At 36.5% G+C, this 26678-nt stretch overlaps 1 protein-coding gene across 3 annotated transcripts in view; it reads right to left on the bottom strand.

Moving 5' to 3' along the window:
* abcc8 (ATP-binding cassette, sub-family C (CFTR/MRP), member 8) overlaps positions 1–25107 on the bottom strand; it is a 43861-nt gene extending 18754 nt beyond the window's left edge. For all 3 annotated transcript variants that reach the window (XM_047819925.1, XM_047819926.1, XM_027173504.2), the window contains exons 1-20: positions 24989–25107; positions 21909–22071; positions 20843–20984; positions 20233–20354; positions 19261–19427; positions 16505–16747; positions 15068–15256; positions 13594–13758; positions 12198–12353; positions 8579–8713; positions 7879–8041; positions 7754–7794; positions 7123–7268; positions 5762–5870; positions 5533–5649; positions 4296–4368; positions 3620–3725; positions 2781–2813; positions 1297–1326; positions 584–682 (exon numbers count right to left, since the gene is read on the bottom strand). In XM_047819925.1, the coding sequence (XP_047675881.1) occupies positions 584–682; positions 1297–1326; positions 2781–2813; positions 3620–3725; positions 4296–4368; positions 5533–5649; positions 5762–5870; positions 7123–7268; positions 7754–7794; positions 7879–8041; positions 8579–8713; positions 12198–12353; positions 13594–13758; positions 15068–15256; positions 16505–16747; positions 19261–19427; positions 20233–20354; positions 20843–20984; positions 21909–22071; positions 24989–25009 (2420 nt within the window). In that variant the 5' untranslated portion in view covers positions 25010–25107. The remainder of the gene's footprint in view (positions 1–583; positions 683–1296; positions 1327–2780; positions 2814–3619; positions 3726–4295; positions 4369–5532; positions 5650–5761; positions 5871–7122; positions 7269–7753; positions 7795–7878; positions 8042–8578; positions 8714–12197; positions 12354–13593; positions 13759–15067; positions 15257–16504; positions 16748–19260; positions 19428–20232; positions 20355–20842; positions 20985–21908; positions 22072–24988) is intronic.
* Positions 25108–26678: the final 1571 nt, after the last annotated feature.

The following is a 26678-nucleotide window of genomic DNA, read 5'->3' as shown; positions in this document are numbered from 1 at the left end:
ATATTTAACAAAAGAGCAAGAGAGAGGGAAGGGGGCAGGTGCAATTCTGAACCATGATTGCATGATTGTTAAAGCACTTTACAAATGAACAGGAAATGAGTCACCTACAGTATACTGAATAATAAAGAGAGACAGACTGACAGAGAAAGAGGAAAAGAGACAGAAGGAAAGAGATGATAAACACTGGTCCTTTTAGCTTAATTTCACCACAGTAACAGAAGGCCGGAAGATGCTTAATGTATTTTGATTGACAGACCATTAAAAACGCAGGCTAGGGACAGCACCATAATAAACCTGAACGAGTCTTTTAAAAATGCCATTTGGAGGACTGATAAGAGCAAAACCTGCTAACAGGGATAAACAGCAACATATGGTTGTCACTTTAATATGCGTGATACTGAGTCCGGTCTCAGATCTACAGGACAAAATACACAGGCATCACTAATAGCATTCAAATACCAACATACTAGAAATGTTAACGTGACTTTGTGAGCTATAAAATCTCAGGAGGGTAAATGATAGATTGCACCGGCAACATTGGAACATATAAAAGAACTGACTGACACAAGAGATTAATTTTTACCTTTGTTTGATCAGAGGCATCTCAAATGTGATGTTCTCAACCACAGAAGCATTTAGAAGCCAGGGCTTCTGGGAAGCATATGCAACAGCACCTCTTTTTCTGTTAGAGACAGAGAGAGCGATAGAGATCTGCTGCAATGGGACTATCATTCAATACTGTTTACCATACCTTAATGCAGATTAGACTTAGTGGTGATGCTTTATGAATACTTGTCATATTTTCATTTTACTGATGCCAGTGGTGTAGGTTTTCAATTCAGGACGAGGGGCAAACTTCTTAATGCCAAATGTGAGCACTAAAGATTTTTATTTTATTTTTATTTTTTAAATTTAGGATATTTTTCACAAATTATGTGATTGAGTGACTGATCGATTATTTGATTAATTGATTGACTGATTCATCTTCAGTAATAGCTTTGTCCTGTTCATGTCCTTGTGATAGATCCTTGGAATACTGAGCATGACGACACACATTGGATGGGATGGCAGTAGTTTTTTTTTTTTTTAGTTTTTTTTTAAATTTATTTATTTTTTTTAATAAATTACAGCCAAAAACAAATACCAAGTTTTTGTCAGTCAATACATCAAATTACAATGGAAGAACTCCCTTTCGAATCTACATCTTTAGCTGATACTCTTCACTATAAATAAAATCACATATTATTTATACATTTTTTTCCCGATGTTTATCTGTGAGAGTGTATGTATACATACCGGAAATCTTCATCACCAGATGCATCTGGACTGTAAACATAAGCACGCACGCACACACACACACACACACACACACACACACACACACACACACACACACACACACACACACACACACACACACACACACACACACACACACACACACACACACACACACAATCATTATGCCACAATTTCATTAAGTGAATCATTAATAAGGCGAGTAATGTGATTAATGTAAAATTAATAATGTGAAAATTACTTTCCTTTTCAGAAAGACGTGTACTGTATATTGTTCATATTAATTTATTCTAAAGCAAAATCTAGAAAATGTAGGTGCTTGATGAGCTAAAATCTGAGATCAGGTAAGGTTAGCTCCTTGTGTCCTTGTTTGGAAGCTCTGGAGCCTTAAAATGACATACAGCCAGAAAGCAGCCAATAGTAACACAATCTGTATGCCCTTGGCTTTTGTCCCAGCTTAGTTTATAAAGGCAAAACACTTGCTTGTGAAAAGCACACACACACACACACACACACACACACACACACACGAACGCACGCACGCACGCACGCACGCACGCACGCACGCACGCACACACACACACACACACACACACACACACACACACACACACACACACACACACACACACACACACTACTTTCTGAAAGAGGATGAGTGCAGTCTCAGGTTAGGGTCACAGAAGACATCATGAATAAAGAACCTAGCATTGTATTTTCAAAGCTCTTTGCCAGTGCTTATGCCATCTGGAACACTTTATATCAATACTACATAAATACTATATAAAATCTTTGAGCAAGGTCATGTTAGTAGTAATAAAAGTTTCATGAGTTTATAAAAGAACTAATTAATGCATCTTAATGAATGAACCACAAATGAATGAACCCATCAGATGCTGGTCAAATAGAATCTTTAAATAAAAAATACTAATGTTTTAAAATGCTACAACTGTACTTCTACTTGAGATCCATGAAAGAAATCAGTTCAGAAAAAGCTATCAGCTTTCAGTACATTAAATCTCCAATTTCACAATTTAAAGGACATTCCAAGGCTCCCACAAATACATCTATAGAGGGCAAAATTGCTTAGAAAATAATTTTCTAAAGTCTTAGGTGCATTACCAGTCCAGCTTTTCTAAGAGCTCATATTGTATTGCTGAAGAGACAGGAGAGGAGGAGGAGGGAGAAAGACTACAGCTGAGCACACACTGCTTGAGTGGGACTAGAACTGGGACTTAGTCAGGATATTACAGTACATAGACCAGCAGATGCAATCACAGAGAGAAGATTACAACCCTCCAGAAACCTCCAGAGAGAAACGTACTGTAGAGCATAATGCTCAAATACATATGCATTTAAACACACGGGAGGTTTTCTATCAGGGTGCAGCAATTTCATACTATAATGTTCACAGGAATTAAACCCCATGCCAATAAAACAAACAAAAACATTTATTAATTCATTTCATGCAAGATGTGTACCTTTCATCTCCCTCTGAATCCAGCTTCGGAATACTGTAATGAGAGGAAAGAAAATTTTTACAAATACAAATTATTGCATCAGTAAATAGATCTATTAACAGCATCTGAATAGTTCTATTTTTCTGAAGATGGCTCCAAACTGTAAATACTGTAAATTTTAGCTTTCACCATGTGAGTAGTTATTATATTATATATATAATGGCCAATTAAATAATAAAGCTATGAGCTCTTCTATAAATAAAAAGCTTTTGTATATTTTTAGGCCATTAGCTGAATTCAGTCAGTTCAAGAGGAAGAGCAGTTCAGAGGTGAAATGTTTCTACTGCCTGCAAAATCATATCATAATGCGGTATAGTAGATGGGGTTCATATTACATTATAAGCTATACATTTTCACTAGATACTTTTTTGCAGTCTAATCATATTTACAGTAGCTGGTGTTTTGCAGACATCTGCAAAATAAAATATCAGCAAATTTATCACCTAAAATGTCAGGATTAGGTAGCTGTACTGGAAATAATACAATATTGCAAACAGGATTGCATACACAATTTCTCATTTCCATTTACTGTGTAAACAAATCAACTGAATGAATCAGACTCCGTCTGGGACACAGATCCATCGATTCCAGCTTTTCAATTATCCTAGCTCTGTGGATTTTGATGATATAAAACCTACCTTTCTATTCTCAGTGTATTCTACAGTAAAGACAAAAAGCAGCCCTGTTCACCATGTTTGAGAAGGACAGTAACAAAAATAGGCAAAATGGCAAAAGGATGAAATAAATGTTGATTACAAATGCAAGTTGTGCTTGATAGGCGTTATGCGCTGCTCATGTACCTGTTCCATGTCACAGTGCCAGAGATCTTCTGCATCTCTCCCAGTGCAGCTAGTAGCAGAGAAGATTTTCCACAACCCACCTGACCCACTATCATAGTCAGCTGACCTGGGGAGAAACACAAACACACACGCACACGTACACACACGCACACACACGCACACACACGAACGCACACACGCACACACGCACACACACGCACACACATATCCACACATGCACACACATATCCACACACGCACACACACACATGCACACACACACACACACACACACACACACACACACACACACACACACACACACACACACACACACACACACACACACACACACACACACACACACACACACACACACACACACACACACACACATCCAAATGCACAAAAGCGTACGCACACACACATCCACCCACCCCTCCCCACATGCACACATCCACATGCACACACACAAACACACACACCCATGCGTGTGCCCACACACACACACACACGCACGCACACAAGCACACACACACACACACACACACACACACACACACACACACACACACACACACACACACACACACACACACACACATACACATACACACACATAAATAAGGAAGGAGAACATACATTTCACCCAATATCCTGCTGTACTGCAATTTTACAGACATTTTTGGAGACTCACCGAATGGAATCTTTATGTTCACGTTGAAAAGTGTGGGTGCTCCCTCAGTCCAGCTGAAATAGCCATTGCTTATCTGTCAAACAATTGTAGAACAATTAAAAATTGCTCTCAATTCCAAAATACATCTGTAATATTATACAGTTATACAAAGGATGTAATACATTAATTTTAGTGGGTTATTCATTCTATTTTGCAACTGATGAACGTTTAATTTTATAATGCTACCAGTTTTTAACTTCAACCATACATCAATGTGGTAACACACCATATTTAGTAGCATCAATTTTGAGCTTTTAAAGAAATTTTCAACAGTCTGCCGCTTTCACACAGTATTGAGCAATAAATGATCCACATTAGACAAATTGGCAAGTAAATTCAACAACAACAAAAAAGAATCTTCATTTGATTTGCACTAGAGGGGATATTACTACTTTATTTAAAGGTGTACATGTATTTTTTTAAAAACATTTTTCAGATACCAGGTACATACATGCTATATAGCCATTCTTATTCCTATAGATAATAGGGAGGATGAATTTTAGCAGATGCACAAGCAAAGGTCAAAATTCATTATATTCACATAATGTGGAAATTCCCAACTCCAACTAAAATACCGCTATTTAATTTTTCAATTAGAAGGATTGCTTTTGCAAAACGTAATCCTAACCCAAATTCAAAGCTGAAAAATGCTGGTTGCAAAAATCTAATGCGCCAAATGTGAAAGTTTGTGTTATTATACAGTGTTGTCATGGAAACACACCCCAAACTACATCATGAGAAGTGATGCATTTGCAATATAAAATATTTCATATATTTAATAATATGTTAAATCAAAATGCAAAAGCAATATAATTTTATTCAAAGAATGGACAAGACTGAGCTGTCACCAAACATGTATAATTCATAAGTAGTCCAGAACAGTAAAGTGACATGCAATGCAAAAGTAATGACTGTGTTATGACAAATTGTGAACTTGAGTTTTCATTAAATCCATACTGTATGATTGTCCATAGTATATTTATGGGTGGTTTACTGTCAATTTACTATCAAATAAAACTATTGATTATGTATATACTGTAAGTCAGATTTCACCACATAAACTGTTGACATAAATCAGGTAATTTATTGGCTAATCAAATATAGTTCTACATGAAGGCATTTATGTGGACGTTTATATCACTGAAAAGAAATGTTTCATGAATATTGACTCAACACCCTCTGGCTCATTGTATCTTACTTTGATGCAGATATCTTCATCCTCCACTGCAGCTGTTTCGATACACTGCTCATTCTGTAGCCCAAAGCTGTTCCACTCCTCTCTCACTGGATGCTTACGATTCACAACTTTCAGTGGCTACGAACACAAATAAGGCATTTAGACACACCAAGGACTACTCTGAGTCTTTTAAACTGTTACGTATCATTTAAGAATGAAGGACAAGCAAAGAATCAGAGTGTCTCCTCACAAGTGCTTGATAATTGCTGTGGTTGGTGGAGATGGTTGGAATGGTGGCCTTAGGCTCTTGCTCTTCTCCGATCTCATCACTGGAGAAGAACTCACTTAGCTTCTGCACACTAATAAAAAAAAATATTTAGGAGAATTAATGTGTTGCTATCCTATACAAGCCAGTCATATAGAACATGTCTAGTTACTCAGCAGTACATCACATGTCCTGTCTTAGGTATTTATCACAGTGTGAAATATCTTGCCCATGTAGGAACTACAGTTCAACAGTACAATTACCTCTTACTGTCAGCAAATTTTATTATAATTAATAACATATTTCATAGCACAACCGACATGTTAAGCAGAGAATAAGGCAAAAAAAAAAAAAATTAATACTATCATTATTTTATTCGGCTGATGAGTAAAAGAAGGACAATTGATTTAGGAGATATTTCAAAAGCATTTGGATTCAAAGCTCTTAATGGGGCATCATGAACATTTCTCTCAAGTAAACCTACATTAAGAGAAACAAAGTAAATCCCCATGAATCCATAGTCTAAGAAGATGTTCTTACATGTTTTTACTTCTTTGTTTAGTTTCAATGATTCAGTTCAATTCAGTTGTCAGCTTTACAGATGTAGTCTTTAATGAACTTTCCAGAGGTATCAAATATACCAAACATCTAAAAAATATTTTTTTGGCTTTCCTGCACCCCTAAAGGAAAAACGGTCTTCACAGTGTGCAGCAGAAACTTTTGATCATTAAATGATTCAGTTTAAGTCCTTTTCAAATGAAATATATAAAATGCACTCACTGACGCACAAACTGGGTGATTTCTTTCCTCAAAACAGCAACCGTGTGCTACTAATATAGCACTTATGATCTAACCATGTTCTGATTTTATGAGGTGTCGCTTTAAGTTTCTATTTCTTTCTTTAGAGCAAGCCGGTGGCCTCAAAGCAATGCATGTTTAGCACTCAGCAAAGCATGTTCAGCAGTGCAAAAAAGAATTTATTGGAAGACCATTTCCTTTTACACTACACTAGCTCCCTGTATACTGCCTCAGAGCTTCTATTATGGTAGAATTTCTACAAATTGCTTCTTATTATTGGTAGAATAAGAACAAAATTACTTTTTTCGGTACAATACATGTGCAGAGGTAAATGTTTCGGATAGACATTTCTTGGATGAATAGACACTTCTATTACAACCTGATATTTTAAAAGCACATCCATTTTCCTCACAGACAGATGTAGAACCAAACAGATTCCTCTGGAATCATGTTGCTACATGTTTATAGCTTGCACTTGGAACACAGAAAAAAGATTCATCATGGACAGCTATAGAAGCAAAATATGATCTTTTCAGTCAGTGACTAACCTGACAAGGGCTTTGACTGTGGAACGAACCACACTGGACAGGAGGAAGAGAGGTGTGACCAAGATGTGGAAAAGGGAAAGTGACGCAAACGCTACTGCTGGGGAGAGATCTGCATCATCAGACAGGTGAACGTGCACCACAAATGTCTGTAAACACACACACACACACACACACACACACACACACACACACACACACACACACACACACACACACACACACACACACACACACGCACACACACGCACACACACGCACACACACACACATATTGCAACTACAATGACTGCAGTTTTCATTTTAAAAGTCTGTTTGTATGCCTGCAACTAAAATGTATTTTATAATTTGTAAATAACATAAAACAAAAATGTTTTTTCACTACTATCAGATGATACGCCAGAGGCTGTTTCACAATGCATTATAAATGTAGTGTATTGTAGCACAATACAGTACTTTAAAGATTCAATGACTCTTTACAGTCAACAGTCATTGACTGTTTTATTCCTCTTATAGCACAGCAATGTTTTCTCACTTGTTTATTTTTGCATGTGTTACAAAGTTCAGTAATTAACCAATTTGAAACATTAAAGTGTTCAGCAGTGTTCAGCACTTTCTGGAGAGTCATACTTACAGTAAGAACTGCTGCAATTGGTATAGCGGCATTCATAAATACTGAAAAATAATACAAATATCAGTGAGGTTGTGTTTTCAATTTTGCCTGCATATGTGTAGGATTTGCAGTAGAAAACTTCTCACTAGATATGGAGGTGTAGAGAGCAAAGGCCTGCAGGCTGGTCAGCTCTTTTCCCCTGGTCTCCTCCACACTGGAACAGAAGATGTGCTCCCACGAGTAGAGCTTCAGCAGCTTGATACCACGCAAAAGCTCGTTGGTTTTCTTCAGCCGCTCACTGGAATACTCCTACAGGGACAGCATTGAAGCTGGGCTCATACTTGTAAATGTTGTTGTCTTTATGTGCATGTAACATAAGCTAAAACCTGATAAAAGATTTGAGCTGGCCAGATTTAAATATTTGACCTTTTACATCTCTATAATACAGCATGTAGAAATGTCTTATGCACATGTTCCATACATTTTTTAAGCACACAGCATACTTATTATCTACAAGCAGCTTGTACAGGACAAATAAACACCAACGCAGTCTGGAAATGTGGCGTGGGAGTAAAACTTCCCAGAAGTGTGTGCATTATGTATACTGCTTATCTGTCATAATCATTATAAATATCATACTGTAACATGACAACTAATTCTGTACAAATAACAAGTTAAAAATAAAAACAAAATCTAACACTATAATATATATATATATATATATATATATATATATATATATATATATATATATATATATATATATATTTGAATTTATTCATTATTTCTTCATTATTTCTTCTATTTACAGGACAGCAATTGGACAGCTTAGTAGGGATAACTCACCAAGGTGTTTTTTTGTGTTTGGGACAATTTAGTAGCCACAAAGTACTGCACAGGGGCGAGTAGGGCAATAATTGTTGCCCCAATCAAGGCACTTATTCCCAGAAGGTAGTAGAGCAGAATCACCCCCACTATAATCTAAAACAGAGTAGAAGAATCTAATTCAGCAATTTTGTTTTCTTTTCAGTCTTTATTTGGAAAATATTCAATCATTTCAAGACAATACACAATATTTCTGATATATTTGATTATGAAAAAAGGATAATTAGTGAGATTACTACTCGAATTGAACAGATACTGTATTTGTAGCATTTCTAAAATAAAGTAAAAGTAAAACGTGATGCAGTTTTTCATTGCTTTCAAATGATACCCCAGAGACTGATCTAATTGTTCCCCCCCAGAAAACTGCTGTACAATGGAAGAAAGCACAGTATTAGACCATACATACATATTGTTCTTGTGCATATTATTTTATTTGAGATAATGGCTGGCAGAGGACACCAGTGAGGAAATACATTACAAGTACCTTAAGGTTTAGTAATAAATAAATTACAAGCAAGTAATGATAACTACTTAAAACAGTGTTGTGTACCTATCACTTTGTCGCGGTCAGCGCACCTCCCACGCCCACCGAACACCAACACCGAGAAGCGTCTCCTGAATACTAGCTCTCCTGGACTACACCTCCCAGAATCCACCACTGACTCTGACACACTTTTACAAGTAAGTAATAATTATTGTATAATGTTTATATATAATGAATTTCTATAATTGTATAGATTTTCCAATGGTTCCCTAGTTTGATTAGATAAATATTTAAAAATATAACTAATTAAACAAGAAAACACGATTTCCTGCTTCTCAAAATCAGTTTTTACTTAGGACTGGAGTTGATAGCATTAATCAATGGTATTACTAATACTTAATACAAAGACTGGAGAGAGCTGCATGTTCGTAATTATGAATAATTTATTACTGAATCTTAAAATACAACCTTAAAAGTGTTACAAATTCTTTTTTCATTCAGCTTTAAAAATTCACTTCCATGCATTCTTTATCTAGAAAGCACAGTAAAAGACTTAATGACTAGGATGAATTGTAGAACACAACCCACTCCTTTCATTATCACCAGCCCACAAGTCCCTGGAGTATTTTTTGCAATGCCGCACTAATAAATGAATAAATGACAGCTAGTTAGAAAAGGCTATTATGTTGCAGCAGGTGGTATGGCACTCATGGGCCCAGAAAAAGCTCAGCCAAAATGACTGTAGAACTCAAATCTCTCTTTATAAAATGCCAGATTGTCCTTACACCAGCAGCTACAGGTTTTCCATTACAGATCCAGGCATGGACCTGTAGGTAATAACGGAAGGTAATGCTCAGAATCAAGGGCTTTCCAAAGAAGTGGTATGGGGACATGGGTATACACCAAGAAGGTATTTGAATGTACTTTATAAATACATTATAAATATCAATACATGCATTTACTGTATGTTTCTGGATTCTGAACATTTTGGTCCATGTCATCCATCCATCCATCCATCCATTTTATGTACCATGTACACAGTGTCAACCTGGAGCCTATCACAAGGGACTCAGGGCACAAGCTGAGGTGCCAACCCATCACAGGGCACAGACTATGGACAGAGATGGAGATCAGTCTACAGTACATGTCTTGGCAGTGGAAACCACCCAGATGAAACCCCAGAACATGCAAACATGTATGGGGAGAACATGCACAACCCTGGAGGTGCTAACTACCAAGCCACTGTACCCCTCTGCCTGACATCATTGGTACTGTACCTACTCAAACTTTGCTGTAACTTCTACAACTTAAATATACAACCATATTAGATAAAGATTCAAAATAAGAATTCATCACTTTTACATTTATTCACTTGGCTTATAAAGGAATTAAGAACCTTGCTTGCTGAGAGACCTCATTTCAGCAGACAGACAATGCAAGGATTTAAAAGCACACCCTTCCAATAAATAGCCCAACGCCTTAAACACTGACAAATCTCTAAATGCACAAGATAGAACATTTCATTTGTAAACAATGACTGTGTCTGGAATGTATATTTAAAAATCAACTTTGTTTTCCAGAACAAATCAGCAGTCACTTGTTGTAAAAGTAGGAGGTAAGACCTAACTATATACTACATCAATTTTAATGTAATTGCTTAATCAGAGGAAATTGTAAGACATTTACACAATTATACTCAAATTATAAAGAGCATACAGTGACTCTTCATTGCCAGACCTCAGTGGAGGAGAAGCAGAAACCAGATTAGAAGAAATTGCATTTGATGGTTAAAGGGCCTTTGAGGGCACGACTATAAACCAAAATGTGTTGCTGTTGTATTTGGCAATTCAACTCTATTTAACCTCAAGGGAAGTAGCTGTGAGCAACATTCAAGAAATGTTAAGGAAGGTTCTGAATGATATTTCATTAAACTATTGGGATGAATTCGTCATTATTGATGTGATGTTACTATTTTAAATTGATAAAGGTAATAACATTTATGAAAGGCTCCAAGTCAACTATCTGACTGAGGCACTTAGTATAGAAGCGATAAGAGTATCAGTCCAATGCTGTAAGAGAGGAATGAGTCAGCAGGAGCTCTCTGATAAGTGTGTTGTCTTAAAAGCAGTCCAGTAGACTGGAGAACAAAGATAATGCTCAACACTGCCTAGAAAATAGACTAAACTGCTTACAAATATGCATCATAAGGATGAATAAAAATGAACACATATAAACCTTTTGACTAACATCTATGTTTGTAAGTGTGTTAGACATCAAATACAGGAAAACCACAGAAAAAAAAAACAAATGATTCAGAATAGCATTTAAATAAGGAAAGCTAAATATTTGTGTAATTTATTACTGGAATTTATTACTTTCAGATCCTAATGGGACTAAACAAGTGCATTTGGAGGCAAACATCTTAAGCCTATAAACAATAGATTCACAGACAGGGCTAGATAGATATAATATAAAAATTAATAAAAAAATATGTTTTATTGTCAAAATAGTATCAAATTTATAAAATAACTAGTTATATTCTAAAATCTTACAGTTAACTAATCATGTAAAAACAAGAGTCAATATTTATCAATTTATCTATTCCTTGGCTAGATTTACAAATTTTAAAGTTTGATAAAATACAGTATATGCTGTTCAAACATCTTTCACTGGCAACATAAATAAAAAAAAAACAGTTCTAAAATATGTTTATTGACAGAAACAAAGGCAACACTTGGGACACATTAATATTTAACTATAATATATTTAAATATATAACTGCAGGCTTGTTTCAACTGTGTGCAGAAAATGAGTAAGAGCCCAGTGTCTACTACAGAGCAGTGATTTATTAGTGAGGGTAATGCCTTAACCTCTGTGAAAGTTTTATGTGCCAACTTTGAAGCAAACAAAATCAAAATGTAATGTATAATGAAAAAACACTGTAGAAAAATGGCAAAGAAAAGTACATTCAGTGCTCCTGACAGGGTATATTAAGATTCTGCAGTGCATGATATGACACAATAATAATAATCACTCAATGAAAAGCAAGAAATGTTTCATTTAAGCAATTCTTTTGCTATACTGTTACATACATACCTGTACAGGCATGGCCCACAGGTTGGGACACAGGAAGAAGAACCACATCAGCTGGTTGGTGTCTATGGCTACCAGATTGCAGATCTGGCCCACAGTCATCTCTCCCATAGACATGTTTGAGGTGCACAGGCGCATGATCTTGTTATAAATCTTAGTCTGCCAAGGACAAGACCAAAAAGGCAGGAAAGTCAAATAAGTTTTGAACTATTCCATCCACTAAGTATATATATATATAGTCTCTGAATGTAATTAAAAGGTCAAGATTTGCAATTAGAAATTATTAGCTGATGACAGTTCCAGGGTGCAACAATTACCTATTCTTCTAAAACTCAACAACCATAAGCTCCTCTAAGAAGTTGAATGACGATGATAAAAATTAAGCTAATTTATGTCTACAAAGAAGAGCAAGTTTTTTAAAGATAGTAAAGTGCTTCATAAAGACAATTTCCACTGTATGGCAGTCAAATCCAAGCAAGATGTAAGAAAACCTCCAGGTAGAAGAGCTTATATATTTGGCCAGAAACACAAAGCAAAACCACCATATGACAGCAAAGGTAGATTGGAAGGATTTAGCTGACATTAAAGTTACAATTCAGCAATGAGTGCACAAACATGACGTACAAGAAAGAGCCATCAGAAGAATGACTTACTGCCAAATTAATCACAAAAGGCAACATCTGACGCTTCAAAACAGCATCAAGATAAGTGAGTTATATTTTGGAAACAGTTGCAGTGGACTAATAAAAGCAATGAAACTTTGACCATGGTTACCAATGGTATTACAAAAGAAGCAATATTTCATGAAAAGAGCATCTTGTGAACTGTTACACATGTGGGTGGATGTATAATGCTTTGGGGTTTTGTACCAACCAGTGGGACAGGAAACATTGCACAGACAGATGGAAGAATGAATTTCAGTTAAAATCAACAAATTCTAGAAGCAAATGTAATACAGCCAGTCAAGCTGGAGCTTTTGGAATTTGGAGAGTCTGGACTTAAATAGCATCGAAAATCTGTTTGTAGATCATGCAGTGCATAAAAGATGTCAGTAGAATATTTCGCAAAATATTACAAATATTTATTTATTTATTTATTTATTTTTCGTTTTCATTGTTAACATTTATCACATACTGTATAATATAAGCATGGATTAACATTTGCAGAAAATTGTCAAAAATAACGTGCTGCCAAGGTGTTTACTTTTTCCACCTCAAAAATCAATAAAAGTCTTGCCCAGGGATTTGCCCAAGGGTGCCCAAACCTTTGCATAAACATGTAGGCCATTACACTGCTAGCATTACTAGAAAAGTGCATCAAAGCATATAGTGTATGAAATATTACCATATATATTATTTCATCTAGTGGATGTATTGCATGTACACACAACTGTATATACCTGGATGGCTCCCCTAAGGTTGATGCCAGTTTGTATGGCTGAGTAATAAGAGGCTTGTAGAAACGTCCTCTGCAGAAGCAGAGCAAAGAACAGCAACACAGCCAGTACGTAGGCATTAGCGAGAAACTCCTGTGAGGAGATGAAATAGACCCCCAATAATTGTGCCTGAAACAAAAGATAAAAAAAAACATCTCGGGTTGAATGCAACATCAGAGAACTGGTTCCACTAACGCTTTACGAAAGCATCCTGTTGATAGCCTTTCTACTCAAACACAGATTCAGCAAAATAACTATTAATGTAATTAATGAAAAGTGATCATTACAAGTAATCTTCAATTAAAATAAATTAATGCACTCTATATTTATTCTGCAGTACAGCTAAGAAAAGAAAGTCTGCAGGAGATACAGCACAAAGGACTATTTCCCACAAAGTAATCTACACATGTACAATGCACTAGTCAGACTTTTTCGTAAGCAGATCTAGTCACGTTAATAAATGTAAACACACTTTTCATAAACAAAATATTTATCCCTTAGTTATTCCCTTCAAATAGCAGGATGTACTTAATATGAGAAAATGGGGATTTCCAGAGAATTAGCCAATGCCTTTGTCTGCAAATTGATTTAACTTCAGTTTAGTTCAAATGCAAAATATGATCTTTAACAAAGGTTCCATGTAAAAAAAATGCCACCTCTAGACATAATCAAACAATCAAAGGAAGTTGAGGTCAATTGCAGAGGGGACACCAGTAGTAACCACATGTGAATTATGAAATAGCGCTGTTAATAATTCAGATCTGTGTTGTTTTGCAATGTCTCACCAGACAAAAGCATATGAGCATAAAACCCTTACAAACCCTTACCTGTGTTCTTCACAAAATGCAGTAATCACATTTGGTGTATCTCTGCCGGAGTCATTTTTCTAATTGTTCAAGGTAGTTCTAGTGCTAAACATTATTGTAATGTACCTAATTATTTTTGTCTGTTACAGCAATTGTATGGGTGAGCAGTGGGAGATAACGATGTATACTGTGCAAAATCCCAGAACATCACAGTTCCAGGAGCCATAACCTTTGTGAAGACATTGAAAGTGATTATTAATGTGTTAGATAAATCATGATATTATATTGGATGCATGAACAGGTGGAAATCTGAGAGCCTGCCACCATTCGATTCATCCAGTAAATATTTGATGAAGATGGATAAGAATGTCCTGGCAGTGAAATGCAGAAGAGAGCAGGCACAGCAATCTAATCAACCTTACAAAGACCCTCTCAAAGATGGGGGTTGCTTGACCCTGAAGTCAGCACCAGGGCAATCAGCAAAGGAAATATGAAATGGTTATTCAGTAAGAAAAGGGCCAATTAGCAGCACTGAAATACACTGATTAATAATGTATGTGTAAGTAAATAAGTATGTGTAAGTAAGGCTATTGTGTGCCAATCTGAAGAACATACAGTTCAGAAGCTCTTACCGGTGCCTGGATGGTGTGGTTCTTCTTGCTGATGTGGTGCACAATACCCGAAATGCACAATGGTCCAGCAAAACCCAGCAGGTCAGCCAGGAAACGGAAGGTAATGCTCAGAATCAAGGGCTTTCCAAAGGCCTCTCGTAGTGCCCTCCATATCCACTGAGGTCCCTGCGGCTGGAAGCCATCGGGCCTCTTTAACAGAGAATGACCAGAACAAGAGGACAAAGAAAATGAAACAACCAAAATGCAATCCCAGAAGACCTTCACACTGAGCTGTACCGAAACACAAAGTCTAGATGAGCTCTGACAAGTGCAAAATGCTTCTACAGTGTAAAGGTGTTTTATGAGTAAAGCATAATTTATTATTTTGAAGTAATGCAGTACATGTATATATATATTTATAAGTTTATCCATATATACCACTGCAGCATGGATAAAAGATAAGGATAAGAAAGTATTACTATGCATTAATAATAAATTATATAATTCAACCCTTACTTCTCTGCTGTCTCAAAAAAATATTACAGTGCAGTATTGTAATGCAGAATAATAGTCTCATTATTCTAGATGTCATCATTATTAAAGTCACATAAAAATACAAATTAATTAATAAGTCAGTCAAAATCTATTCTAATATTTTTTATCAATATATTATTCTATAAAAAATTGTGGTGCTGTTGTACCACCATACAAATAAGCAAACTGCTTCTACAAACATATTGTTCCACAAATTTTTTACATAGTAATAAAATTAGTTACTGCCATTTTATACATTCTTTATCATAATTTATAAATGCTCTCAAAATATGTTTTCTTCCCTAGGTTTTTGTATATTCTTTTTATACAAATATTCAAACATATATGTATGAACAATACCATTTATTTCATTGTTGTTACTGAATAATTTATTGCCAATACTCTATAATATTAATTTAAATGAATTTATGCAAATATTTTACTTATTTATAAAAGCAAATAAATAAATAAAATGGGAGGGGAGTGTCGGGAACGTGACTCGTATCACGTTACTCCTAAAGCATGTGAGCAGTGACGCATTACCACAGCCACATTTATTTACCTGCAGTTCCCTCACATAGAAACTAACACAAACATACACACACAGCCTTCCTCATTCCCATGAAAAGACAGTGATAGAGTGCTTTCACCCCATAGAGGGTCAAAATGTCAAGGCATTCACAGTGGAACATCCTTGTTTCTCCCAGCCACCGGAAGAAAGTGCAAGTGGAAAATAAAAACCTCCAATCATGACTCATACACGCAGCTTGTAGCTTATAGTGTGAACTCTCAGAACCATCTGATATCAAAGATATATTACCAATATCAAAGACATACGTAAGCAACTGGCCCTTTCAATTTCAATCCTCCTAATAAACCTCAATATTGATGACAGACATACAGTACATGCAGCAGCTGTGGTACCTTCTGAGCTTCAAAGGCTCTGCGCAGTTTCAGATAATTAGTGAGTGCCCTCATGGCAATGGGCAGTTTGCCGATGACCTTCAGGTCAATGGGGCGCCTGTGAGCGGAGGTGATAAAAGTATTCATCCACCAGTAAGTACCCTTAGACAGTAGATTGACGAATGGCTGCAGAAAGCGCACACCCAGGTCCTGCAGGTCTTCAGGAGGCTTTACCTCAGTGGGATTGGCAAAGCACATATATCGCTGTATACACAAAGCCAAAAAAAAAAGAGCATCAGTATGTAGCACAAGACAAATAAGAAAAAACATGCTGGAACAAACACAAACACAAAAGTCTGAAGTGATTAAATATCTAATCAGCCACCAGAATTGCAGTTGTGTGTATATTCAAATTATGCAACATTACACAAATCTTCTTTAAAATATAAGTGTTTGACAGAAGAGCAAACAGCTTCCGAGAGTGTCTAAAGGCAGCATAAACAATGTCTATTAAACTATGCATACCACCAGCAAACCAAACCATCAGTGATAATAAAACAAAGCACAGATGTTCCTATGACATCAGCAGGTTTATTTTCCCTGTGCTGTTACTAGACAAACCTGTGATACTGTTGATATGAAAGACACCAAGAAATAAAAGGAGCCGAAAGAGGAAAAAGATGATACCATTAGATAGAAGCCCTCTATCATCAAACGACTCCATTGTCTGCTTTTCTGGTGTGCATCACTGATTTTAGCTAGCAGCATTCAGAAGTTAAAAGGTTATACACTGGCAGAGGATCATACAATTTTTAAGCAGATGTCATTTCTGTAATTGACCTACTCTTGCTTGGACTGTGCCAGTAGATTATGTTTAGGCTGGTTGGCTATGATATGACCCATTAAACACAGATTCTTTATGAGGACCTTCCACTGTCAATTATTTCTGTGATGCAGCTATGTCCACATATCTATCTTTAAATGTAATACCAGTAACACCCCTGTAAAAAAACTACTCTAACTGGCATAAGCATTATTTATTTTAGTCAGAGGAAGTATGTATTGCTGAAGTGGCATATACAGTATGTATATACATTTTTTCCTACATCTCTATTCTTCAGCACAAACGCTGTAATAACTTACAACAAATCCTGTGATTACATCTGCAATACTGAGATTCAGGAAGGAGCTTTCAGTGCATCATCAATGACAGATGATGTTATTAGGAGGTTTACTTGAGAAAAGACTTAAGGAGAAGCCTTTACTTAACAGTGCAATGTGCAATCATGGGGGGAAATCTGAGAGAGTCCCGGGAGCCGATGTGGAAAAATGGGATGTTGATAAAAGCCAAAAGGTTAGATTGAGCTCAGAGGACACAGATGCACAAGGACTACAATTTCTGTGTAAACACAGACAATGTCTAGCTGACTGGAATAAACTTACGCTTTGAAATATACACTGGGGAGAGATAAAAGAAATTCATATAAACACACACACATGCACACACGCACACACACACACACACACACACACACACACACACACACACACACACACACACACACACACACACACACACACACACACACACACACATATATATATACAGTGATATGAAAAAAATGTTGGTCTCCTTCCTGACATTTAAAAGGTGGTTCATGCCCGAAAACCCTCCAATGTGGCTGAATTACAACAATTCTGCAAAGATGAGTTGACCAAAATTCCTCTACCGCACTGTATTAAATTTGTTTCATCTGAAACATTACAGTGTGACAAACGTGCAAAAAAATTTAAAAAATCAGGAAGGGGGCAAACACTTTTTCCCACCAGTGTATAAGTATATAAATTATTTAATAATATTATATAATTTAAATTATTTAATAATATATTTTAATTATTAAAGTATAAAGTATATTAGACAGTATATTAGAACAAGAGAGAGGGAGTGGGAGGCTGAGAAAGAGAGAGAGAGAGAGAGAGAGAGAGAGAGAGAGAGAGAGAGAGAGAGAGAGAGAGAGAGAGAGAGAGAGAGAGAGAGAGAGAGAGAGGCAACAATCATGGGCACTATAGAGCTAGTTGTTTTCATATTCAGACCACAAATCCAGCCCTTGCCTTAAGTGGCCCCTCTAAATCTGTATCCTCAAAAGACTGGTGTGCTGTCTAAGAAAGACACCCCTGAATTCTAGTGTGAAAAACAGGACTGACAGGTAAACAGAGGACTATTCTTGTGCTTACTGGCCCATATAATTTATATTTTCCCTTATTTTAGAGAATCTAAGACTAGAATTTTTCCTCTGAATGTCGGAATGTGAGAATAGGCAAATATTATATATAAAATAAACAAAAAATTGCTTCTCAAATAAACTCAGTCCTTATCTATCTATCTATCCTTAGGGTTTTTTTTTTTTTTTTTTTTTTTTTTTTTTAAAACCAATAAAAGCTATATCAGCCAAAAAACACACACATTTCGCATACACAGGCTGATTTCTTTGTAGACCAAACTGTTATAAACTGATATAAACATGCTTTTATAACAAATCTGTAACACGATATTAGCAGAGCTTGAGAAGGCTCTTGTGAAATAAAATTAAGATGCCTTTGAAGAAGAATTATTTTTTTTGTTTCTAATCAGAATTTTCATGTGTACATGCATAATAGTTTAACATAAAAAGAGACCTAGTGCATTAAGACTTTCTAATAAGCATTCATTCAATGTCAAGCCATTATGCCTCAAAACAACTTCTTTACAACACCACACAATATGGCAAAGTACTTACCCGCCCCAGTATGACGTTGATCTCTACAGTCAGTAGCAGGCCATAGAGTATGACAAGGAGGCCGGTCAAGCAATAGCGCAACTGTCTCATACCAATTCCATGCTCGGTGTACTTGGCAAACTTGATGGTCTTAGTGATAAATGCCAAAATCCAATAAATAAGTAATGCTGTGAACAGATTATAGCATAAATATTAATTACTGCTTTTTTCTAATCAATTTTAGCTATGAAAATAACTCTTCAAACAATTGAATATGATGAGTGGATGATAACCAAGCATAATATTTAAACCCATTTAATACCTCCCACTTGGTGCATACAGCATGAGAGCTCTCCAGATGCTCTTTGGTCTGTTGGATTAGGGCCATATCTCACACATTTTGTGGCGTTATATGCATGATATGAAAGACATGCACTATCCACACATTGTGCAGATATGATAATGTACTGATAAATGTTCTACATATACTGACTTAAATGTATGATAGGGGATTTTCACAGGTAGCAAATTGCACATCTGGTCCAAATATTATCCAGATAGTCCAGGGCTTGCTCATGTGCATACAGTTAAAAGGATATCTCAGAATGGAAAACCATTTATTGTAAAGTTTATCTAATAATTTTAAATATCCAGTGTGTTCATGGTTACTGGAGAAGCCGCACTGTGAATTTGCTCAAATCTGTTATCCTCACCACAGCACCTATTCACAGGAAAATGATTGTATTGTTTTACTGCGATTAATAACTCTAACCATATCATCTCTTACAATTTACAGAAATTGATGGCATTTCTTACTCTGTTGCTGAACCCTGGCCAAAAGGGTTAATAATTAGGTGCTCATTACTCATGTCCAATAAGTTCAAACCAACAGCCTATGAAACTGACCATGCACCAAATGAGAATAGTCAATAAAGAGTTTTTTTTTCTTTTGCTTCAACGAGTGTATGATTGTAGTGTCAACAAAGTATGTACCTAGCAACAACTTGGGAAAATTGGAGGTCTCTATGTTGTGGTAGTAGATTATTGAAGTGATTGCAGCCATGAAAGCCAGGCATGCAGGCATATAGAGATGTAGATGAAGAGATTGTGTAAACCTGTGGTAAAGACAGAAAAAAAGATTTAAAGAGATATACAGGGGTTAAAAGAGTTCACACCAGACCACTGTTCAATTCTTGACTATGATTGTTCAGAAGGTGCCAATTAATTCTGACGGTAGTTCTGACTGCAAGCCAAATCACAGATTTATTTTAACACAGTTTCTATAGTAACAGCTAATTCCACATCCACATAAACCTTTAAAATAAAAATTTTAAAATGAATGTAGATTTTAAGTCTAGCATGTGCTTAACCTCACAAACTGGTGTTTCTCAATATGATCTCCTACATTTGAAAGAAAACACTGATTGATGCTGAAGAGCTTTAGTGGAATTAATTTAAAGTGGGTGCATGGGGATTACCTTTAAGGGACAGAGTAGTCAATATTGTTGTTTATTGGTCTCAATAGATTTTTTCCAAACATATCCTTACAGATTTATGCTAAATTTCTTTTACTGTAATCAGGAGGTCAGGAGTTAAAACCCACCCATCAGAAACAATGCCCTCTGCAATCTGACACACCAGCACAAACAGAAGGATGAAGGTGAGGATCCAGCGCAGGTTGTGTCCAGGGAAATGAAGCCATGTACTGTGATGGATGTGAACCTTCGAGCTCTGGCTGCCCCAACCTACAAATATATACACAGGGCATTGATTCCCTACTGGTATAGCATTTTGCAATTTGCAGACTTTCTAGCATATTAACGCTAGGATTACGCAGACACTGGGGCACAACATCTGTCACTTTGCTTTATCACAGCCAGATACTCCTCTGAAGAACAAAGCTTCATTGCTCACTTTGTTTTGGCTGCTGACTAGATTGGTAATGTTTGAATAGAGCGCCAATGCTTTACTCTATTGCCAAGGCCACTTACCTGCCAATAACATTATGGTAATTGGAAGTCTATTTCATTCCCAAGTGAAGAGATGAGTTTAATTCTAGAGAGAGTAATTCATGGCCTACAGCTTCACTTTGACCATGTGTGTAACTCAAACTTCTCTGTCTCATGCCTTACCAGGCTCTAAGAGTTTCCTTTGTCATCTCATTTCATCTAATCACAATTCCACCTCATCTGAATTACTTTATATGAATTATTTGTTAATAATTATAGTTAGCTTATAATACATTGATACAGAAAACCTAGTCTGGCTGGGTTGTGGCACTGATTTCTGAAAATCTGAGAGCTATACTGATTATTTCTGATCTTAAGACTAAGACAATGGATCAGTATGAAGCTATAATGCTATGCCATGCATGCTATAGTTAAAAGCAAGACTGTAACTAAGCCCCACACATTGATGCATTCACATTAAGTACCTCAAAACCCACAGTTAAAGACCATTCATGCCTTGTCTACATGTTTACATTTCTACAAAAATACTTTCACACTTCTTATTACCTTTGGCCCACATAGGGGTCTAAGTGTTTTAATTCTAGAGACAACATTTGAAGCATGCCTTTGGAAATACAGCACAAATATTCTGCATTACTAAAATAGATTTATACCAGAAGGTTGCCTGAAGGTTGTTACACATTCTTCTGAGATACTTACCAATGAAGAGGATAGGGAATGTGATGAAGAGCAGGAAGACATGGGGCACCACAGAAAGGGCATCGAGAAAGCATCCATTATTGAGCACGCCATGGTCCACATTGTAGGCGACAGAGTTGTTCTCGTTGCCACAGAAAGACAAGGACATGGTGGAGCCTGGGCTCTGCAGAAGTAGCAGAGGAAAGAGAGGGAAAAGAGAACCAGAGGGAGAGGGGGAGGACAAAAGGAGAAATGCTCAGGAGGTGTCGTATCTTATCTGTAGGCTGTTACATCCTTGTTGCAGGTGGAGAGCAGAGAGCAGGTAAGTTCACGGTCTGCATACACACTGAGGCATTCCTGCATCGGATTCCCAGGCATCTGAACAGCTCAAATACATCCCTTTAATAACTGCTCAAGCCCAGTGCAAAAAAAAATGGATGCACATGCACATTTGTTGAGAAGGACAAAGAAATGTCTCAGGTCTCAGCTCCTTTCAATTAGAGCTCAAAGCTGACCTTGTGAGGATATCTGTGCTGTGCTCTTCGAGCGTGTGCATCTGTCTGTGCTCACATGACAAGGAGGGCTGGTTAGAAGGAGGCAGTGAGAGAGTGTGAGGGAGAGAGAAAGACAGAGAGGGAGAGGGAGACTGAGAGAGAGAGAGAGAGAGAGAGAGAGAGAGAGAGAGAGAGAGAGAGAGAGAGAGAGAGAGAGAGAGAGAGAGAGAGCATGTGCTAAAGGAGAGGGGGAGGGAGAGCACATAGCACCAGCATCATAAAACAGTTCACACATCATGCGCTACGTGTCAGGCATGACAAATCAACCAAGATTGTCAGTTTTAAAAGAAAGCCATACAAAAAAAAAAAATCGTATCTGCAAATTAAACAAGTATTACACAAATCTCTATGGACCCTTCCTGAGCTGGGTAAGTAGGACACACAGAATGCAACCTAAAAAGCGCCACACTGGCAATCCTTATATGACTGGTCCACATAATTTCATAATGCATAATTCCATTTAACTCCAAAAATGCATGGATTATGTGTAATTCCATAAAGCATAATTAAAAACAATGGGTTTTATTGAGGCTATGTTGATATATAGCAAATTGTATGTTCTCAAATGTTTTTGTAAGATGAAATAGATTTACCAAATATGTTAAACCATAAACAGTTTATACAGTTCATTCCAATTAATAGTACATTTCTACAGTCTGTGTATATCTAACCTGATCCATGCAGAAATCAGTGCATGGGCACACACATTCCTTGTGTCTTTCATGTCAATTCCTGTCCTGCACCTAAAAAATATGCATGGGAACCACTATTCCTACAGATACACACTAACACAAAGTGGCATGACTATCAGGCAGCTGTATAAATAGCAGGATAGCAGGAAGGAGGTGCCTGGTAACATATAAATACACATATGTACACACACACACACACACACACATACACACACACACACGCACACACACAAACACACACACACAGACACACACACATGGTACAGGCACATACACACAATGTACTGTGTTAGGGATGACTCATTCAGTGAATGAATGGCATTTGCTGCTAATGCTGCTTTATTCGTTTGGCAACAGCAACACAGCTTTGATCCCTAGCTCAATATTTTTTTAGTAGGATTGAGTGATATAGTCCAGTAATCTCTCCCTGTAACCTACATTTTTAAGAGACTGACCTTGTTTTGCAATGTTAGGTCTATTTTATGCTTGGAGCAGTCATTTCTGCAAAACAGGCATGGATTTGACATTGAATAAATATTCATATTCAGAATGCAGCTTCAAGGTTATTTATAACGAAATTAAGAAAATGAAATGAATGAAAAGGAATGTCAGAGCGAAGACATGGTCTGTATAATGATAGTCTCCTGCGTCTTGTCATGGTTAGCATATTTACAAACGGCATGAGGCTTTAAGTCAGTTGGAGCATATGAGCGATAACTTTAGACTACACATACCTGCAGCACATAATCATCACATAATATCAATCAATAGCATCAGTGATTTTTAAGACAGAACAGTTTTTTTTCAGTGTCCAGTGAAGTTCTTCTCACATTGTAGTAAAGAACTTCCAGAGTTTACATTTTCATAGGCTAATCTTCCCAGTTTCAATCCTCTGCCACATTTTATGTAGTACAGTAGGCTGTTAATGTTTCTTGGTCATCAGATTAAGACCTTAGGCAACTGCTACTTTTATAATTAAACTATACTCTTCCTTATAACTCCTTATGGGTAAATTAACGGTGCAACAATAGAAATCCCAGAAGGATACCCTTTGATTTCTTTTACGCATTACCCATTATCTCTGACGACCCTGTGTGTCAGAGTGAGGTGGCTGATGACCTCTATGTCATTCTGGCAGTAACTTTATTAGGCTGCAGAGGGAATTAAAGTTCAAAGGTGAAGGATTGACTGTGAGTCATTTATAAACTCTGTGAGCAGCTGAAGCATCCTGAATATCTGGAATGCTATCTGTAACTACTTTCTTTTGTTGGTTGTGAACCTCACTCAGGGTTTCTCTCTGTGTCATTGTTTCACACAGACACACATACACTAGTCTTTAATGAAGCATGGTGAGGAAAGCAATCCTGCCCTGGTGTGCAAAATTGATTATCTGATCTGTTGGCAGTGCATCACTGAAGCCCAATTCTCTTCCCATAAGCACTCATCCATATAACTATAACTTTACAAATGAATTCAGCTAACTTCTATCTCCAGCACAGATGATCGTCCAGTTAAAACAATTAAATACACTAAATACACACAATTTAATGCAAAGGTTGTGGCCCAGTGCTTAAGGCACTGAGCTACAGACTATAAGGTTGTGACTTCAAATATCAGCATGGTCATGCCACTGTTCTACACTTAAGCCAGTATAGAGACCTTTGTCTCTTCAGTGTTTTTTTTTTCTTTCTCAATTATAAGCCAGCCAAATGACGCAAATGTACTCAGAGCAGCTTGTGACATTTACACTCGGTTACTGACACTTAAAACTTTGGATTGATCTCAAACACAATGTTTAGCTTTTCCTTACTCACATTTAAACTCTATTAAAATCTAACAGTAACAGCATACATACCGGTCTGTAGCGGGAAATCATCCTAATAGAGAAACTCCACGTTTATACCAAAAACAAACTTGTAACGTGCGCGTAAAAGCTCAAAAGCTTAACTACATTATGTCTGTTGCTATAAACACTCCCTCGTCCACCGGAAAAGGTGAGCAGCGCTGAAATGATGGATGAGTTACAGATTTACTGTGGCATATGGTCAATGTTTGTTCATGCTGGATCTGACCATGGTGCTGAAAACAGGCGATGAATAAACCTATGAGGCAAAATGTTACAGGTTTCTTTGCACTAACCTTCCCACCGGGTGGAAAGACAAGACACTAAACCTTGTCTATTGTGCCTATTCTGTCTGTATCTCAAAGCTGTACCTGTGAATGAATTATGCATGGAAAAGCACACATAGCATTACAATTTTAGCTTTGTACTTCTGGTCAATAACCTGGTTTGCATGTGTACTCTTGCTGATATTATTGTTATACTTTATTAATCTTTTACCAAACGAAATATCTTCTGATATACTGCACCATTATTATCTGTTTATTAATATCTCTGCATTGCATCCATTAATACCTCTGATGCCCTCTAGTGGCAGAGTGTAGTTCAGTTTGTATTGTGACCCAGCGTCAAAATATCCACCTTCTTGTTCAAAATTATTATTTTTTAATAGTCCTAATATTCTTAACAGATTCCTTAGCAATATCTCTGACCCTATAGGTTTTCATACAAATTTGAACTATCAATATTTGAAAAACAATTAACTAAGAAACATAAACAGGCTGAACTAAAAACTAAATTACTAAAAAAGGTAAGTGTTGACTTGATTGACAGATAAACCATTACAGGGAGATCGAGGGAGGAAAGGTTGATATTTCATTGTGGGACTAACATTTGACTATTCATGTATGTCTAAGTAACAGTCAGTTAAAAAGAAACAATTTGAGTCATTTATAAACTTCTTTTGTAAACAAATGAAAACAAAAAATAAATAAATATTGAGCGCTCAATAGCCTTTCTCAAGTTGTGTGGCAATTACCATTAAGAGGTCTCTTGTGTAGTTAGCAGAGCTCCAGTGATTCCCCTGGACCACAATAGGCAGCGTAAACAGCAGAGTGAGAGGAAGAAGACTTAATATATATGCTTAATTTGAGTTCTTATTGCATTAAAGTTAACTGTGACTTTAGGAAATATACTGTATGAAAAACATACTTAGTACAGTAAGAATGAATTTTAGACTATCAATAAGTCAAAAATGAGAAAAGTTGGTTGCTTTTCCTTTTCAGACAATCAAAATAGCTAATCTTTTAGCTTAAGATTTACAAATAAAAGCAGTGTTGGTACAGTATACTTACAATTACTCCGATTTGTGATGTATAAATCATATGTTTTTTGTTTAACTGACAATTACTTAGTCACATATGCATAGTTAAAAGTTAGTCCCATTTAAATATAGTCAAAAAAGTTTTAATACCTCCCACAACCCCTCCTTCCTGTTCTCCCTCTGGATTGGAGTTGATAAGTTATTTTCAAGTTAATTATTGCGGTATGATTTATCTCAGCTAAGGTGCACTGGAAAACAACATTCTATATTTATGCATGGTTTAGCTGTTCTACTATTTATCTCAACACCCCAAAATGTACTGCAGAAAGTGTCTAAGAAAAATCTATATAAATTAAAGATCCATCATAATTAAGACAAAAA

This window comes from Tachysurus fulvidraco, chromosome 10 (genome assembly GCF_022655615.1).
Source record: "Tachysurus fulvidraco isolate hzauxx_2018 chromosome 10, HZAU_PFXX_2.0, whole genome shotgun sequence".
NCBI classification, from domain to species: Eukaryota; Metazoa; Chordata; class Actinopteri; order Siluriformes; family Bagridae; genus Tachysurus; species Tachysurus fulvidraco.
Note: the sequence above shows the minus strand (reverse complement) of the source record. Positions and strands in the feature narration are given on the sequence as shown.